Source organism: Azolla caroliniana, unplaced genomic scaffold (genome assembly GCF_043228905.1).
Source record: "Azolla caroliniana isolate FFs.n. ecotype wild unplaced genomic scaffold, voAzoCaro1.0.p SCAF_16, whole genome shotgun sequence".
Taxonomy (NCBI): Eukaryota; Viridiplantae; Streptophyta; class Polypodiopsida; order Salviniales; family Salviniaceae; genus Azolla; species Azolla caroliniana.
In genome coordinates, this window is record NW_028230451.1 from 2983692 (window position 1) to 3002665 (window position 18974).

The 18974-nt window shown below is 37.0% G+C and overlaps 1 protein-coding gene across 2 annotated transcripts; it reads right to left on the reverse strand.

The window, feature by feature from the left end:
- Window positions 1-7188: 7188 nt before the first annotated feature.
- Window positions 7189-17938, reverse strand: LOC147853590 (LRR/ubiquitin-like domain protein). 2 transcript variants are annotated; one of them, XM_087332627.1, is made up of 11 exons: window positions 17712-17938; window positions 10609-10703; window positions 9574-9744; window positions 9043-9153; window positions 8856-8956; window positions 8626-8763; window positions 8478-8526; window positions 7875-7940; window positions 7669-7788; window positions 7350-7502; window positions 7193-7317 (listed from the first exon to the last, which is right to left on the reverse strand). In XM_087332627.1, the coding sequence occupies exons 1-10, from the start codon at window positions 17887-17889 to the stop codon at window positions 7374-7376; spliced, it is 1158 nt and encodes a 385-aa protein (XP_087188753.1). In that variant the 5' UTR covers window positions 17890-17938; the 3' UTR covers window positions 7193-7317; window positions 7350-7373. The 2 variants fall into 2 exon arrangements, with proteins under 2 accessions (XP_087188751.1, XP_087188753.1); XM_087332625.1 differs by having other exon boundaries at window positions 7189-7502.
- Between the last annotated feature and the right edge of the window lie 1036 nt (window positions 17939-18974).

Below are 18974 nucleotides of genomic sequence, written 5' to 3' on the forward strand. Positions count from 1 at the left end.
TCCATGTTAGTAGGGTGGCTTTGTTAGAGAGAGAGAGAGAGAGAGAGACGTTGTAATGGGGTATAACGATAATACTATAAACCTTTGAATTGTGTAAAAGGGACATAGGTGTAATTTAGTTTAATAAGGGAGATGTACAAAGGTAAAATTTTAAACCTTTTACGAGGGTTCTTTCGCATTATTAAGATGCTCCCTAGAGCTGAAATAACTACTCATATAATATTTTGTCAAGTCCTTAGCCACTCAAAGAAATCAACATAAGTCACCGTCCTTAACCACCCAAAGAAATCAACGTAAGTTGATTTCCTCAAGGATTGCCTCACTAAACATGGTTGCTAGGTAATCTCACCTTGTGACATAAGGAAGATGTTGCACAATCATCTAGTTCTTGGCGATCTTTTCCATCCCCATGTGTAACTACAACCTAGTACTAGCCCACAACAACATTTTCTACATCCAAAGTGACAATAAGATAAAGAACATGATGCATTGATGGGCAGGGCAGGGAGGACCCATACACTTAGTAACTAGAGCCTCTTTTTTATAGAGACATGTCCACCATCAACATCATCATACTCTAAATGCAAAGAGCCTAACATAGTAGAAAATAGTTTTTTGTGTAGAATGGAGTTAAAAACAAGGTGAATGTTAACTTGTTAAGTGAAATATTTCATATTCTTCAGGTTTTGGGAACCATACAAGGAACAATATTTTCGGTCCAAAATATTGGTCATAGCACAAATGTATATAAGAAACATTGCCTAGGGAACCACCTTTTTTTATGCAAGACCGGTACGAATGGGCTTCTAATATGAAAGGAAACCTTCAGGTTTCCAAATTATATAAAAGGGCAAGAGCTTTCATGTAAAAGAGGCATTTGGGTGCCCAAATTTGGAGTTAAGTTTTGGTCCTCTCTCTCTCTCTCTCTCTCTCTTTTACATCTACTAAGGGTTACATTTCTCTATGTAGCTTTTCCACACTAATTAAACGAGATATACATATTCTTCACTAGCTAATTATCTACTTAAATGAGACACCTTATACATTTCTTATGCAATGATTAATGTAGTGATTAAGATAGCTAATTAAGATACTTATATATATTAATTAATGTAGTGATTAGGTGTGTGTGAATTATATATTAACTTAAAAAGACTTTGAGGCTTCCATGGAGTGGAGAGGTAAGTGGCCTTTTTTAAGTTGATGTATAATGTGGTCATTACCATTGGAAAAACATGATTAACCAAACTTTTTTCTTCCTCGCCACGAGCTTTACCATCACCATATCATACATGTGTGATATGACGTTTTGATCGTGGGGTTTGATCTCATGCACGAGTGATCTTAAGTTTCTACCCTTAACCACTTGAGCAAATCAACTAGTGAAATCCAGCATAACCACTTAACTATACATCTCGTCAATACATGGACCTTTCCTACATTGACAATATTGTATTTTTTTCCTTGCCACATGTTTTACCATCATCTTACTATAAAGACATGCTAGCATGTTCATTGTGGGGTTTGAACCCACATGCACTTGTGTGCAGGCGATCTTAAATCACCCCCCTTGACCACTCGAGCAAATCAACCACTTGAGTTTGATACAATAAATATCAAAGAATAACCAAAAATGTCCCTACTCATTGAGTGCAAGAAATCTTGATAGCATGTGAATAAATCATGTGTAACATGAATGATGTCATTAAGTAAATGAACACATGGTAAAGGTTTAGGGTTTACAATTATCATGCGTTCATTATATACAAATGAATGATGCTATTAAGCAAATAACTTAGAAGATGCCCAAAGTTTATGAAATTTTCATGATGAGTCTAGTATCATAACTTCAAAACGAAGGTCATGCAAGTGGAGGCTCAAAATAAGGATAAACTATGCATTGTGTACAATAACAAGCTACTTGAAATGGTAGAAATCTTAAATACCTTAGGCTTGAGGTTACCTCTAATCATAGAAACAATGAGCATGTTAGACACGACTTGGAAGTGAGAAAAACAATTACTCCTTAAGCCATTCAGAGTAAAAAAACGAGCGTAACACTTTTTTCTCTACTGAAGTGTCAAGTCAAGATTTAAACTAGGCATACATAGTACTTCGTTCATAACTTAAACACATGCAATTCTCCCGACATTAGAGAACATGAAAGGGAGATGATGAGGATCTAGATAACAAAATGCACCAGCATTTGGGGGGGGGTGGTATATTGACATTACTTCTTCAAACACTTACTTGCAAGATTGTCGTGCCTTTTCAAAATGATTGGGCACTAGGAAATCATGCAGATTGTCACAACAAATGTCGGGAATGGGGTGGTACATATCGGGGTGTTATTTTCTTCACTCTTCGTATTAGTAAGACGAGCCCAAGTAACAATCGGCAACGGACCGAATCGTGAAACCGCGGTTTAACGGTTATTTATTTATTTAAATTTTTACAAAATTTAAAAAAATTTGTAAAAAAGGTAAAAAATGTTTTAAACAATCTTTTTCTTTTTTAGACCTTATTCTCACATTAAATGAACATCTTTTAAATTTTAAGAATTTAAAATAATGAGATATTTTAAATTTGACCTAAGTTGAAAACCGAAACTGAACCACGAAACCGTGGTTTTAACGGTTTGATTGAATGGTTTTGTGGTTCAAAATTGTTAACCGGTTCAGTTTTGACCCTCTCAAACCGAACCGAACCGTTGCCGATTGTTAAGCCAAAGCTAGATGGAAGTAGCATTTTTTTTTCCATGGCTTCGGACGGTTTGGAGTTTGGACTGCCCGCCCAAAGCGACAGTGTGAAACCGAAACAAAACCCTAATTCAATCAGGGAAGGCTATATAAAGATATGTATGTAAATAGAAACCCTAATTCAATCAGTGTTAAACAGACAGATTGATCAATGCAGTAGCTATGGACGCTTGTGAGGTTTTCTTGTCGTTCAGCACCATTTTTACTGATTGCAGTCTGGAAGAATCTCTTTAAGTTTTCCTTACCTGTATGAGCTGGTGCTCACATCAATGCCTATTTCTTGCTGTCTTTGCCTTTGTGTCTCCTTTTCTTCCCATGGTGACTCTGAGCAAGCGGATTTGGCAACAGTTCCATGTGTCAAATGAATCTCTATAGGAAGTGGGCCTTTATCTACATTGCGACGATGTTGAGCAACTCCGTTCCTGTGCGACTAAAAGGTAGGGTCTTCTATTTTTGCTGCCTCATTCGTAGTTGTAGTAATAGTCTGTTTCTCTCGGTAATTTGTGGTTAAAAGTCTTGCAGGTTTCCTATTGATTATGGTCACGGGTGTGGAAATTTGTGTTTTGACAGGATTTTCTTTAGAAAATAGCTAGCAAAGGTAGTCATCAATCAAAGTTAGTGTCGGTGATATTCGATTCAAATGAACTTCCGATTGATGCACAAAATTACTGAGGTACTGAATGTCTCTCATTGAATTGCCTGAAATGGAATCGCCTAGCATGTCATCCTCGAAAATTTGACTCGATTAGCGGTATGGGCTCAGTTGTGAGTGGAGAAAGAGGCTGAGAGGTTATTAAACGGGAAAAATAATGTAGAATTAATAGGTCAAACTTTTCGTGATAGACAGTGGATTTTTCTGGGACTTTTGTGCATCCAATGAGGAGTATAACATATGCGCAGATAATCCCCATAACGTTTAGTTTTCAATCCATTTCATGCACCATGCCAATGAGCTGAGGAATCTGGATATTGATAATAAAATAACACAAATAATAGCAATTTAGTGAGGAAGTGTATGTCAATCCATTTCATGCTGCGTGACAATGAGCTGAGGAATCCGATGAGGTATATGTTTGTTAAACGATGCGACTTTTCTCTTAAACACGAGCAAACCATATCCTAATTCATCCATGTTGTCTTCGCATTTCTTAAAATGTGCCATGGCCATTCCTTGAAGCTTCCATTTTTGTACTTTTTCTTGTTGAAAATAAATAAACTCTATCTCTTGTGTGCGACGAGTTAGTCTGTCACATAACTTGTTGTGTGTCGTTATTTAATCTTCTAGATTCTTCTTCTGTCATTAAGAAATTGAATAAAAGATACAGTTTATCTGAATGATATCGTATTTTACAATAATTACAACACTAATTAGCACCATGCCATAAGGAATCAATTAATATAAATGGGATTATAAACCTTTTGTAAGGATTCTTCCCCATTGTCAACATGCTCCGTATATCTATAAGTTAAAACTCTCATTGTTTCCTTTATATCCCCTAATTATAAACTCAGAGCCTAATACTTGTATCATTAATAGCTTATAATTATTTAATCAACTACTTGAAGGTTTATGGAGCTAGTGACGTCTTTGTCTCCCGATTCTTCTACCAAATGAGTTGAAGCATTATAAATAAAGTCTCTTTGCGGTTAAATTTAACAATTTATCTTGTATGTGTAAGTCACATATTCAGTTCAGAGGTTGCTTTAATAGTTTGTCCATTGTAAATTGCTTGAGGTTATTTGACACCCATCCTCACCCATCTCATCAATCAAAATTGTAGACGATGTTTTATTCCTTGCCACATTTACCTCAACGTGGTTCTTAAGAACACCCAAGTAGTAAGTAGCTTCCAATAAGGATACCAAAAGACATCACTTCCAAGTTCCAAGTTGCCCCCTTTAATCATCTAAGTACTTATCTACCAATTATGTTCAAATATGTGACCAAAAAAATACAAGTCCTGGTATAGTATTTCGCTAATTAATGCTCGTGAAATGGTACTATGCTTCAAGCATGAGTAAAACGGAAGTAAAGATAAATGCATCAACTAAAAAGAATAAAAAATAGGGTTCATGAACAAGCTTGCTTTGAAAACACCATAGCACCAAACCATATTTTTACTTTTTGAAAGGTGACGAATTATTTTTATTGTTGCTTTGAAGAATTGAAAGCAAACCTTTGATATAGCGCCTCATGAGCATATTTGGAGACACATGGAGGTCATTGAAGTGCCAATTGGATACATATCCGAATTTCTCAAATATATGTGGATGCAGTGCATATGATGATGTATGGAATTTTAGATTTTTTTCAGACTATTTGTACTAATCAAGGATGCCTAATCATGCTAACTTTCTTTGATCAATGTTTTGATCAATTATAACAAATGGTTGACAACTTTGTAAACCAATAATTCATTGAATGCCAGGACAACATGATGGTGAGGAGGGACATCCGGCTATGCTATTGAATGTTATTGATCTGTCACTCCTTTCTTGGTGGTAAGGCCTTCAAGCCTCCACATTTATACAAAGAGTGGTAGGACTACTCATAAAGAGTGGTGGAAAAAGTGTTTGTCTTCACACGTTAGGGAAACACACACACACACACACACACACACACACACACACACACACACACACACAATTTGTATATGCATAGGTAACAAAGACTGCCTTCCCCCTATGTGTGTCTGGAGATTGCCTTCCTCCTATTCTTAAGTGAAATTCATGATAGAATAAGACAAATTTATAGCAATATAGGGAGCATGCATTTGTAAATCCATATTACACGCCATAAAGATAATCTCAAAAAGGACACTTTTCTGTTGAGCATGAGCAAACTATGTCTTATGTATGCATCTCGTCTTAGAACTTAAAATCTACCATGTGCATTATTTTAACTTCTATCTTTTTCCGTACCTCTTCTCATTGAAAAGAATTCTAACCCAACAAGACCAAGTAGCTGGATCAACTCTTAATCTCTAGTGTGATAAGTTTTCTTCTACAAAACATGGATTAATTCATTGTGTCTACTATGTGATAGGTTCCATGTTTTTGTTTGATTTTTTAGATTCTTCCTCATAGGATTTAATCCTCTTAATTTGTGTTGGATTGATTGAAATCCTCTTGATTTGAAACAAACATGTACAAATGGGTTCCATGTTTTTGTTTGATTTTTTAGATTCTTCCTCATAGGATTTAATCCTCTTAATTTGTGTTGGATTGATTGAAATCCTCTTGATTTGAAACAAACAACTATTGTAAAGTTGGGTAATTAAAAGTCATTAAGAAAAATAAATAAAAGAAAAACTAAGGATTAATGACAATTATTAACATCATTATTAGCAACTAACATTAGAGAAAGCACATCAATCTTAAAGGAACGGAGGTCACAAAACACATGGCTTTATCTACAGTTCAGCCAAGCCTACAAAGAAATTATTTTGTAAAAGTTAGTAGTTGAACGAACCGAAGCATGCATATTAATAAACATTAATAGGAAAAACCTCCACCAAGATCATGGACTAATTGGTTAAGATGTTGCTCACAAAACTTACATATATTGCTCGAGTCTGAATATGATTGATATGTCAAAAGACTTGCCTAAGAGAGTTGGCACTCAGAGTCTCCCTATCAACATACACCCATGACCAAAACTCCAAACTTAAGGATGTCGGTTATGATCAGCGAGCATCAAAGCTTTGAATTGAGCCGTGTAACGTATCTCAGATTATTCACCACAGACCTTGTAGGACTCTGATGTTTTGGAAAGTGGATAAAATCCCCTGTTGGGGATCATTATACACCAAGTCTAGGAACAAAATAGATATATTAGCTATTTATATTGTGAAATGCACATAAGACCACAATATCAACGAGGCTAATTAATGTGTTAATGAGGATTATGCTACAAAACTCGAGCAATTAATGAAGTTGTTTTCTTAATTAATGAGGATTAAACTAACCAACATCAGATACCATGGACTCAAATATTGCAAATGAATTTAAACAAGCATGTTAAGCAACAGGGCTGGAGATACAAACAGCCCATGAAAGGTTCAATGGGATATATTGCAGGGCCATAATGCAGTGCAAATCCAAGTTCAGATTGTTCTTTGCAACTCAAGAACATGAATTGGAATCGTTAGTAATTGCAGATCAACATGCCACAATGAATATGTACGTGGGCCTGTACATGCCTCCTATCACACTCTGGGAAATGGTTTCACCAAAAGCATCGACCAGAGATCACTCATTACTAAAGTGTTCCACGCCTAGTTGAGTGGCCAATTTTGGTATTGTGGAGAGGGGGGTAGGAGGGGAGAGACGAAGGTTAAGAAACTATGGATGAGTTTTAAACCAGAAGGTCAGGTGTTCAACCTCTACATTCCATGCCAGAAGGAACTCGAATTAGTTTACTCTGGAAATAATATTAGTTTTTTTAATTACTGTTTTGATTTTTTGGACAAATATGTTGTGTGGCATACATGCATCCAATAAGCTAATTTCATAAGATTCTTTTTCTTTTTCTACTCCACATCATTGTGTAAAGTTCCTGGAGGGTGGGATTGTGATGTTGCATAGAACAGGAGGGATTCATAGTTTTCAGGGTCACCAATGATGCCATTGTTGTGAATCAGCACCCTCATCAAAACCAGGATATGGATCAAATAAACTGAAATCAAGTTGCTTGACATGTTTTGCTTTTCTACGCTTATCGAAGTCTACCCATCCATCTACCTGAGAAGCAAGAAACTTGCAACCATGAGAATATATAACAATCTATTTTGAGAGAAATGCCTGAAACATATCCTCACATCTAAGCTATTTTGACTATACTTCAATTGTTCTCAGGCACAGATTAACAAAATTTAATTGAGTATCATAAAGTAATGAAGAATCCCACCTCTCTAAGTTCTTCAATTGTTAAATTGTTCTTGTGCAAAGAAAGTGTGGAGAGCTCCACACAACCTTTAAGGATCTCACTGGGAAAGGAATGAATTGCATTGTATCCCAAGTTCAATGCCTGAATGCCCACAAATATGACCATGTTTTTTCACACAATTAATACATTCTGTTAACACGGTTATTCAGTATAAAACTTTTATCTACCTTCAATCTTTTGAGTTGACCTAGAGAGGATGGAAGCCCTGTTAGTCGATTTGAAGAGAAATCCACCTTTAAAAATTATGAGAACAAAGAATCAGCAGAACAGACAGGCCAAAATTTAAAAGACATACCAAAATTTAGGGGTTTTAGAATTTACTTATCGAAGAAATACTCCCACATAGATAAGCATACAATGAGTTTCAGAGGTATGATACCTTAATTCAGTCTACTGTATGTGTAGATAGTAGGCCTAAATGTAGATAGTTTCCCCAAGTTTACTTACATTTTTTAACATTGCTTATTAAAGCTTTTTGCTCCCTTTTTATGAAACCCAGGACATGTAGATAGTTTCCCCAAATTTACTTCCATTTTTTAAAATTGCTTATTAAAGGTTTTTGTTCCCTTTTTTATCATGGAGAGATGATAAGCAAGGAGCAACATGCTGATACAGAATCAACACTTATCAAAACAACATATACAGAAGAGAATGAGTTCATTAGCAGTGGATTTTACAAATATACAAAGAAGCTATGTATCTAGGATGGTCTACATGTGTTCTACACTTCCCAAGAAATAAAAAGCATTTTCAATCAGCAGAAAAATTACCTCAATCAATAGACAGCATCGACCTATTGACGATGGCAGATCAACAATGCTGCAAATACAAAAATTGAATTCATTTAAAAAAGGAAGTAACACACCAATTACATAGTTTACTCTCATCTCACTGCAAACTTTTTTGTATTGATTCTACCTATTGTGACGCAAATTTACTGTTTCAAGTTTTGATAGATTGCCTATATCATCTGAAATATTCTGCAACATATTGTGGGCAATGGAAAGATGTTTGAGCTCTGAAAGCAGGCCAATTTCCGAAGGAAAAGAAACCAATCTGAACACAAGTAGACAAAGAAAGGAAGCATAAGAAATTTGAAAACTTGCAGCCTCTGTCTTCTTCAGGAAAGGTTTAGAATGGACACTTACTCATTGTAATCTAGAGAGAGAACTGTCAGTTGTCTGAGCATCACGACTCCTTGCCATTGTATTTGGTCATGTCGCAAGTGATTTCGATCTATACGCAATTTCTGTTCCGTATTTATAACACCAATGTTTTATGCTTCTCAGCCAACGAAGAAGGGACCACACATAAAAACGTATTAATAAGAGTTACCTTCAAATTTATAAGATTGGAAACATCCTGTGGGAATATTTCTAGCGAGTTCCGAGCCAAATCTAAAACACGAGCTGATGCACCAGTTTCCCATACCTCAGTTGGAATCACCTAACAGGAAAGGATGTGGTGAATTGAATAGTAATGTTTAATATACGCATTAAGAAGATCATAAGGATTCAGCAAATACCCACAAACATACACTAACCATCAAATATCTCATATCTACAGAAAAATCCAAAACAGGATCAGGCGCTTTTCTCATGCTTCATTGTTTCAAATGACCATAATGGACCTCTATGGCATGAAAAATACCATTACTGAGCAACAGACAAACATGCACTCAGACATATCCTGTATCTGGTTTTTGAAAGCTATGTATTCATGGAATGCACCATGAACACCGAAGTTATCAGTACATCTTGAACAACTATGTATGTACTGCATGAAATATATTTTAAAGTTACCTTTTAATAAGTTTCCAAGAAGATGAATAAAGTATACCTCCAGATCATGTTATGATCCACTTACCTTTAGATTCCTGTCTTGCAAGGATATTATTCCTGTCGCTTTCCAAATGTTGCTAGATGATACCATTTGAGCTGCCTTGAATCCACTACTGAGATTATGCTTTACTGAAATATCAAGCTGTTCTTGCTGGTCTGTTCTAAGCTGGATCTTGGTTTCTGACTCTTTCACTTTCTACGAGTTTCAAAAAATGAAAGAAAGAATGAGCATACTCCCTGGGAAATGAGGCAAATAAATTAATGGTACACCAAACATAAAGTCCTGAAGAAATATCCATTTCAGCCAGATTTCCACGACAGCAGTACCAAGTTGAGTTTGAGGATGTTGGGCTAATATTGTAACTTGATTCTTAGATGCAGAGTCTTGCATTTCGTTTTATTTTTCCAGAAAGAAATTGGTATTCTAATATAATATCTTGATTCTTGACATAAAATTTGAGTACATCCTTATTTTGAACCAAAGGTGATATAAAATTCACAATAGCATTGACCTTTTGCATGACTGTGATGCATCACAAAAGAGTAAAGCGCATGACATTTGGTAGCCAATGAGTGACAATCAGCTAGAAGTAGCAGAAACAATCACTTGCTAGTCTTAAAATGAACATTTATGTGTGTATGAACGAGCAAATGAACGAGTGAGCAAGGGGAAGATAAAAGCGCAATATGTATAATTCTAGAATAAATAACCATTATGTACAAAGCTAGAAATATGTTGCCACGTAAATCTACACTATAAAAGTCCATGTCAAGCAGTCTAAAATTTGTCAATTCTTTCATAATCAAGAAGACTAGATACTGTCATATTAACGGCATCAATATCCACGAGTAGGTGACTGAATCTTCATATATCCACAGTCGTTTGAAGTAATTGTAAGAACACAAACACAACAGCATGAGTTTCTGATATAATTTACTTTTTATAGAGAGTGAAAGGTAAACTCAGAAATGCAGAAGCCTTTCACTAAGTAAATAAAGGAACTAATAAATTATAAGAAACTCATATAAAACCAATGTTCTTTTTCCATTATTTACTCACACTTTGAAGGTCGCCTCCAGACCCAACCATCATTATTTTGGAGTCATTGGTTAATGCCGCATCCCGCAGACGAACTTTAGCATCCAGCACTTTTCCTTTAATATGGAAAACATAAATACTTGGTTATTCTATCACTATTTGTATCACCCTTTCTTTAGAAAAGTATCCATGTATCACTATCCTTGGAAATGTGACTCCACTCCCTTCAAATGAGAGTGTCATTGATGCCATCTAAACCCACTATGACCCATTCACAGAAAGAAGAATGAGATTGCACTTATGAATTCAATACTCAAGTGGCCCAACAGCCTTTAATAAGAAGAGCAGATTGATATGACAAGAAATTTCCAAATTCCTTAAGCTAAAGACAACTTCAGCAATTGGGCATAGTTTCCAAAATATAGGACAAGTTTCTTCTCCATATGACAATAAGAGAGAATACTAGTTATTTCCCATGGTCACAGTTACATAAAAACATATTCATGAGCTATTTGATGTACATTTACAAACACAACAAGACTTGGTAATTCTATAGAAGTCAAACTTGAATATAAGATGTCAAGATGGCAAGGTAGTTGATAAACTAGAACACAAGATGAAATAGAACATTTAAAGAACTTAAAATTTAGATAATTCTGATCCTTGGGAAGAGCCCAGAATGGTGTAGCTAACTTAAATTGATGGCAGGGATATAAAGAATCTCCAGGTTAAATAGGTCAATGTATTAGTTTATAGATACACATAGAATCATAAACTAGTACATCTTATCTGATATTAGAATTCACAGATGAAAATGTAGATAAACATGTTTAATAGGAAAGGATGCATCAACTGCATTCATCAACTCCATATCGTGAAGCAAAAAAATTATCCTCCTTTAACAATATGTCAATGTCATGAAGGCCCTAGAGAATAAGAAGGCTCATGGGGAATCTGGAGAAAAACTGTTGGTCATGGGAACACCTCAGAATGTTTCATTGGCGAATATATTTAAATATTTTGGCTTCTTGATCCTGTAGAGTGATAGCATGGTATCTTCAATCTGTAAATTTAATTTGCCTTCCCTCTTGTTCCATCAATTATAGGAATTTCGTTTGCTTGGGATATGTGGAATATAGTAGGTCACTACAGTGTTCTGTGTTTCTTTTCAAATTTGATTATTTAATTTATTGTTAAGATTCTTACATTGATCAGAGGAGGCTGTTGAGAATCGATTCGGTCACGACCGGTTTCTTTGTATGAGAATGCGGGTGCAAAGAAAGTGAAAGATAGTGTACAAACAAAACAGAAAACACAGAGACACAGGTATTTTAACGTAGAAAACCCGAATGGGAAAAACCACGTGGAGTCCACAAACTCCAAAATGAATCACTATATTTGGGAGGAGTACAACGAGAAGCTCGAAGGCAACAACCTTGAGCTCTCCTTCGTCAGACGAACGGTGTAGAGTTACTCACACGCTAACTCTCACTCTCTCTCTTACTCTCAGTTACTGAGGCAACTACACACTGTAACTATACAACAATAATGACTCACACGCCACAATAAAGTTTGCCCTAGTTGTATTTATACTTATACAACTTTCTGGCTATTTACATATATAGCCCACAAGGGGCACATTTAGGCTATTTACAAATATCTCCCGAATCGGTCATAAAATCGATTATTCGATTTTCGGTTTTCAATTTTGGCCTCGGCCGAATTACCCACTTACTCCACCCGATTCGGTTTGTTCTCTTCTTCCCATCCAGAGGGACTTGTTATCTTACAGAGGCTCCTCTATAGTGTAGTCTCAAGTGCTTGCATTTCTCTCAACTCTCCATGTTTAATTCTACATTCTACACTTATGTCTTGATTATCCTTCTCCTCTTGATTACCATTCCTTGTGAACTTTCTTCAATTCTTTCCATACTATTCTTATCTGGAACTTTTAAGTCCACTTGACTATTAATTATCAACAGTTGCTCTCTATCTGATCATTTTTGTCATTTATATAAACTAAAGACCACATGGGACGAACCACATTTGTGGACCAGAAGACAATAACATGGACGGTGGCACCTTCAAAACTGGGTGGTCACATATTAGGATGCACGCCACAATATTTTTTTATGAGCCACCACTAACGACAATGATGGTGGTTGTATCATAACATTAGCAACCACGGAGGTTGCTGAAGAACTACGACTCAATTTCTTTTCTGTTTCACCTCATCACATTATACCAAGAATATACTCTCCTCCTTAGCACTTATAGTATGAAGATTATCTCTGCTCACATTGAAAGGGTAATGATCCGCCAATAGGTAATTATGCTCAACCATGTTGGCACAATTGATATCCCAATACTGCCAATGATGTTACTGTCATGGGGCTTGCCATTGTCAAAGGCCATATTGCCACCATAATCACCGCAAATGTTACATTGTTAGCAATGAAGACATCATCACCAATGATTCAAGCTATGAGTTCAAGAGAGTGAAGAATGAGACAAAAAGCCACTCACAAAAGAGTGCCAAGAGATGGCTGATGATCAAGCTGATCACAGAGCAATAATAGGGCCAACAGTTGATAGCCAATTGCTGAACCGAGCAGTGGACAATAGCCAATAACTGAGCAATAACCAGCCTGACAATCAATCGTCAATCACCGAGGACTGAACCATGGCTGAGTCAATCAAGGATTGCAGATAGAAAATGGTGGATAGGCATGACCAGAGCATGAATATGAGAACGAAGAGAAGAATAGAGAGTGAGAGAGGACCAATGGATGTGTAAAATATATAGACATGGATAAAGGCACCATTTGCCAATGAATGTATAAAACAATATGGATAAAGGTACCATTTGACATGCGTCCATTGTCATGACACTACAAAATGTCATAGGTTTTGGGGTGACTTGGACCTGTGACTTCCACGGTACATATCAGAACCTTAATTAATAGGCTGTCATTCGTATATGATATGTTTCATATTTAGTATTCCGTAGATTCATGTATTGTAACTTCTTCCGCTATAGTTATTGCTATACTCCTAGTTATGCATGATTGTCCAATAGCATACATGCATGGTAGACAAGTGACAACCATGCATAGTACAGTGATGTATTATATATAGAGAAGACATTCTCTTGTAAGAACCATTCTGGTTTAACACTACCCTTCAGTGCATCCTTGTAAATCTTGTTCCTCTTGTTTTTAATATAAATTTCTTTTCTTCTTGCTCTCCTTTTGGATTCAGTCTAGCTTTTGGCTTTGGCCCATGACAACCGTGGTCAAATGGGCAAGGCATTTGATGGTGTGTCAAGGGAGTTGTGGGATCAACCACTTTGAAGACGCTGTCACACAAGCATGCCAGGTATTATCCATCCGACCGAGTCGCCGAGCGGAATTGGTGCATTTTGTAACCCTTAGTTACATAACTTATTGGATATAGGACATAGGTTTGGAAGAGTTCAAGCTTTGGATATCCCAGTCTTCAGAGTGAGGACTTTGTAATGAATGGACCTCCCTTAGTTCTTTCACCTCATCATGACTTGCGAACTATAGACATATGCCAAATGCATAGCTCATATTGTGTGTCTCTCTCTTTTCATTATTCCAATATAGCTTGGACTCTACCCATCTAAACATGACCAAAGTGGAAACGAATAGAGGGATCAGAACTGATATCATTAATTTGGAAAACAAGGTAACATGGATCAGCCCCAAAGTATCACTTGGTACGAAGACGGCCCACTACAAGCCACTTTTTACACACATTGGAGGATGGATTCATCATCAGGCCACCTTATATGGACATACACCTATCATATGAGCTGCACAGTGTAATAGGGCAGCTGGGAACTTCATCACATCAGTTACGGATTGAGGTGGGCAGATATACACAAATACCCCTAGAAGAAAGATCAAGGAGTGGAATCCGAAGAAAACTATGTATGCCACTGTAGTGTCTTTTATGAAAAGAGAGGGAGATACCATTGCCTCTTTAAACAAGGCTTTGGCCGACTACGCAAGGTAATGGAATATGAGGACCAATGGTGCCTAGGCCTTTTCTTGCTAGAACTCAAGAGACACAGGGACAAGTTGTTGAAGGACAATAGTACAGCCACACAAGCTTATCCACCAAGAACAATCACAACTTTCTTTAGCCATATCATTCCTATTAATGCTACAAGTCAATCAAAGGACACACAAATGGGCTCCTGAACAAGACATAACAAGCGGGTTACAATAGATCGGGCAATAGCAATTTGTTGAGCATGTCGGCCCCGGCCCCGCGGACCACGACCTCACCACCCTCGTCATCGACAGATAGAGGCCATTATCTCCCACCATCGCAGGTGCTTCCCTTGCTTTGGAGACCTCTCCATTCTGGATCAACTTATGCTAGAGATATTTCGAAGACAAAAGCTATAATATATCTAACTGGAGAATCTTACATATCAAAGACGAGACAACACTTAAGATGTAATTTCTTGTTTGGTCATATTGGCCATTTTGGCCTCTTAAAAGATGTTAATATATATATATATATATATATATATATTTCTTTCTTTCTTTCTCTGGCTCTCTTCTTCCTTGTTCTCCTTTGTTACGTCATTCAGTTGTCAGCTGAGCCGCCATGGCTCCACCTACTTCAATAGTAATAAGCTAAGAGCATAATTTCTAAGTTGTAAATGCCTATAATACCCCCTCAGAACCAACTTGGGTCCAACAAACAAAAACTTTAACTATACACCTGGATGCCTCTAATTGTATGAACAATATATTCTCCTGTACACCTTTGGTGAAGATTTTCCTAGCAATGTTTGCAGATGGACAATACTTGAGTTGCAAATCTCACCAACAAGAACTCATTCATGAGCATAACGATATTGTACCTCAATATAGGTCTTAAAATACCATAAAATGCAAATGTATTGTTCCACACCACACGTGTACGCAATCATACTAAAAACCCTTGGTTACAACAATTGGAACTTGATGAGAGTCGCATAGGGGGATGTTGTGGCCTCTTGAAGAGAAGAGTGAGGTGAATCAATCTTATTGCCCTTTGTGCGCACTTTACGTTATTAAACGGAATATTGGAAATTACATGAGAATCAAGAAATGGGACACAACACAATAAAGAGAATGAGCCTCGTAATAAACCAAAAGAATAATTGGTAAGTTTCAAATGCCTTCAACACCCCCCTCAACAACATAATGATATTGCACCTCAATACATGTCCCATATCAGGTGACTCAAGTTCCTTGGTTCCAGCCTTTGGAACTTGATGGGAGCCATCCTAAGGGATGTTTTTATCCGTCAAAGGTTAGGGCAAGGTGAACCAAATTTACATGGGTGTCATATGCACTGTAGCTCCAGTATCTACAATCCAGCAACCTTACTAAGCGGATATCAGGGACATGTTGAAGTAGCAACCGAGAGGAAATCATTTGCTAAATTAACTTTCACGACCAATCTAGAGTAATGCTACTCTATAAGGAGCTAAATTTTGATCTTCAGTAGATCTATGCCAAATACTCCATTACATAAACGTGTCAAAGTGTTTAATATTCCTAAACTCCTTTAACATATGATATGTATAATGTTACCAGGATGGAAGTTATAGCAGTATTCTCTGATGGTATTTAGTCGATATTGAATAAGAAAGATTTGAAGTCATGTCATGATTCAGCTGGTGATTCAATAAAGTCAGTAATAAACTTGAAAATTTTGAATAAGATCAAGATTCAGATATACTGTAACTTCTATAATAAATTCTAGAGATATGATCATGAGAAGGTTGAACTCTATGTTCATGGTGGAAAATCAAAGCGATTTTTTTATACATTGATGGATTATGAACTCTAAAGATAGAATGCATACTTCTGTCATAATCCCTAGAGAAACCATTGTGAGAGAATGTAATATATACAATACATTGAGACTTTTTAATATACTGATGGATGCTAGTGCGACGACTTAGAAGATTGGGGGAAAAAATGAAATCTTGTAAAATATAATACATACTTTTTGTTGTCAATCCTAGAGAAATGATCCTGACAGAGTGGAAATATATATTAAAGAATGAGATATACATATAAAGAATTGAGATATTTTATGCACTGATAGATGATGACATGAAACTCGGGGAAAGATAATATATTGTAAAAACATAATGCAAAATTCTGTCACAAATCCTAGAGAGTGATCCTGAGAGGATTATTTGTGTAGAATATACAATACATTCAGACATTTCTATAAGCTGATGGATGAGATTCAACAGATTAGAAGGTCAGGGAATTAAAGATACGATGCAAAATTCTGTCACAAATCCTAGAGAAATGATCCTCATCTGAGGATGAAAATGCATTTTATTTTTCTGTGGAATACAAAAATCATTCAGAAATTTCTGCACACTGATGGACGATGATTCAACAGCTTAGAAAATCAGGGAAAAAGATATAATGCAAATTTCTGTCACAAATACCAGAGAAATGATCCTGAGAGGATGAAATTTCTTTTGAATATACAAAGCATTCAGACACTGATGGACGATGATTCAACAGCTTAGAATATCAGGAGAAACAACAAAATCTTGTAACAACAAAATGTATACTACTTTCACAAATCCTAAGGAAATGATCATGGGAGGATGAAAATGTATGTTCAAGAGTGAGAGATGCAATGCATTCAGACATTTCTAGGCACTGATGCATGATTATTCAATAGTTTCGAAGATCTGGAAATACACAAACGGAATTTTGTCTACCAAATATCACAGAGAAAAAAGAAAAGAAAGTTTCTTTATGAATTTTCTGAAAGTAAGAAGTTGAAAAGGAAAATAAATTGAAAGGATTTCAAGAAAAGAATTGTTTTTCTTCAACCAAGCAATATATTATGATGATTCACAGCGACCCTAAGAATATAAAAACATTGTAAAAGCCTAGATAAAGAAAGCACATAGTCAGGAGAGAAGAAAGGGAAGGGGAAAAAATCATGGAAACTCACCGTTGAATATGTGTTCAAAGTGAATTATGCAAATCATTGAAGAAGATTTCGAGACAGTAATAAATAAATAAAAAGTTCTTCGTACAGTGAAGGAGATTACTAACCTTTGAAGATGAGCTTCTGAAAGCGTGGAAGTACGTTCGTAAGAGAGTGGAGGTTCGTTTTGAGTTCTTGAACGGTGGATTCGAGAGAGATGGAGATGGTGTAGGTCTGTTTTCCATGTTTGCAGTGGATCTTGGCCATCGTCATCTTCTGCACGTCATTGTGGCCATCGTCCGCCATGGCGATGGCGATGGCGATGTGCAGAGAAAACTCTCGTGGTATCCCTGCATTTTTCTTTATTTCCCTGCGATGCCCCTGCGTTTATCCCTATTTCCCAAAATGCCCCTCCTCGTTTCTTTATTTCCCGAGATGGACCTTCGTTGTCGTTACCAAAGAGATGAATTTTCTCGACCACATATCTACTTGATTGTGGCACGAGATCACTTGAGAAAAAAATGACGATAAATGGACCATGTTTATGGTTGTTTATATTGTGGTGTGCATGTGCTCCTTTGTGCCACCCTTTTAGCTCACCCTTTTTAGGATGCACGTACCCAAGTTGAACCACCCTTTTAGCACACCCTTTTTAGCCAAACCAACCCAAATGGGTTCTGTTGTATCAACTATAAATTGATTAAGAAGTAAGAAGCTAAGTCGATTGGTTTTGATCTCTTATGTGCATTTCACATATTGGTGGAGATGCGGGGTACCAGTCCCCCACATCCAAGCATCCGCTCTCTTCCGCTTCGTAGGTAGCATCACCCTCGCCACCATCACCGACACTCTTGTTAGTCTCTTGTAGTAGTATCTCTTCTATTAGCACCTCCTTCGCCTTAGTTCACTAGTTAGGCCTCCCGATATCCACCGCTTCCTCCACCCAAGTCCTTTTTTGCGATCGTCATCTATACCTCTCTAGCACACAAGCCCACTACACCTTCACCTTAGGCACTCTCACCTTCTCACACCACTTTTATGCCTTGCCCCACCAACTCTTCCCCCTCACCTTAGGTTGCCCACTAACTTCTTGTCCCATGAGTTTCTCTTATCTCCCTCTTACACGATAGCCCTCCTGTCCCCCACCTCAGCCAAGTCTAGGTGGCCCTTAGTCCAGAAGAGTGATTGATCTTTCTTTGCCAAATGATCTTTTCCCTGATCCCCCTCTGACACGATAGCCCTCCTGTCCCCCACCTCAGCCAAGTCCAGGTGGCCCTCAGTCCACAAGAGCGATTGATCTTCGCCGCCATATGATCTTTCCTCGATCCCCCTCCCACATGATAGCCCTCTTTTCCCCCACCTCAACAAAGTCCAGGTGGCCCTCAGTCCAC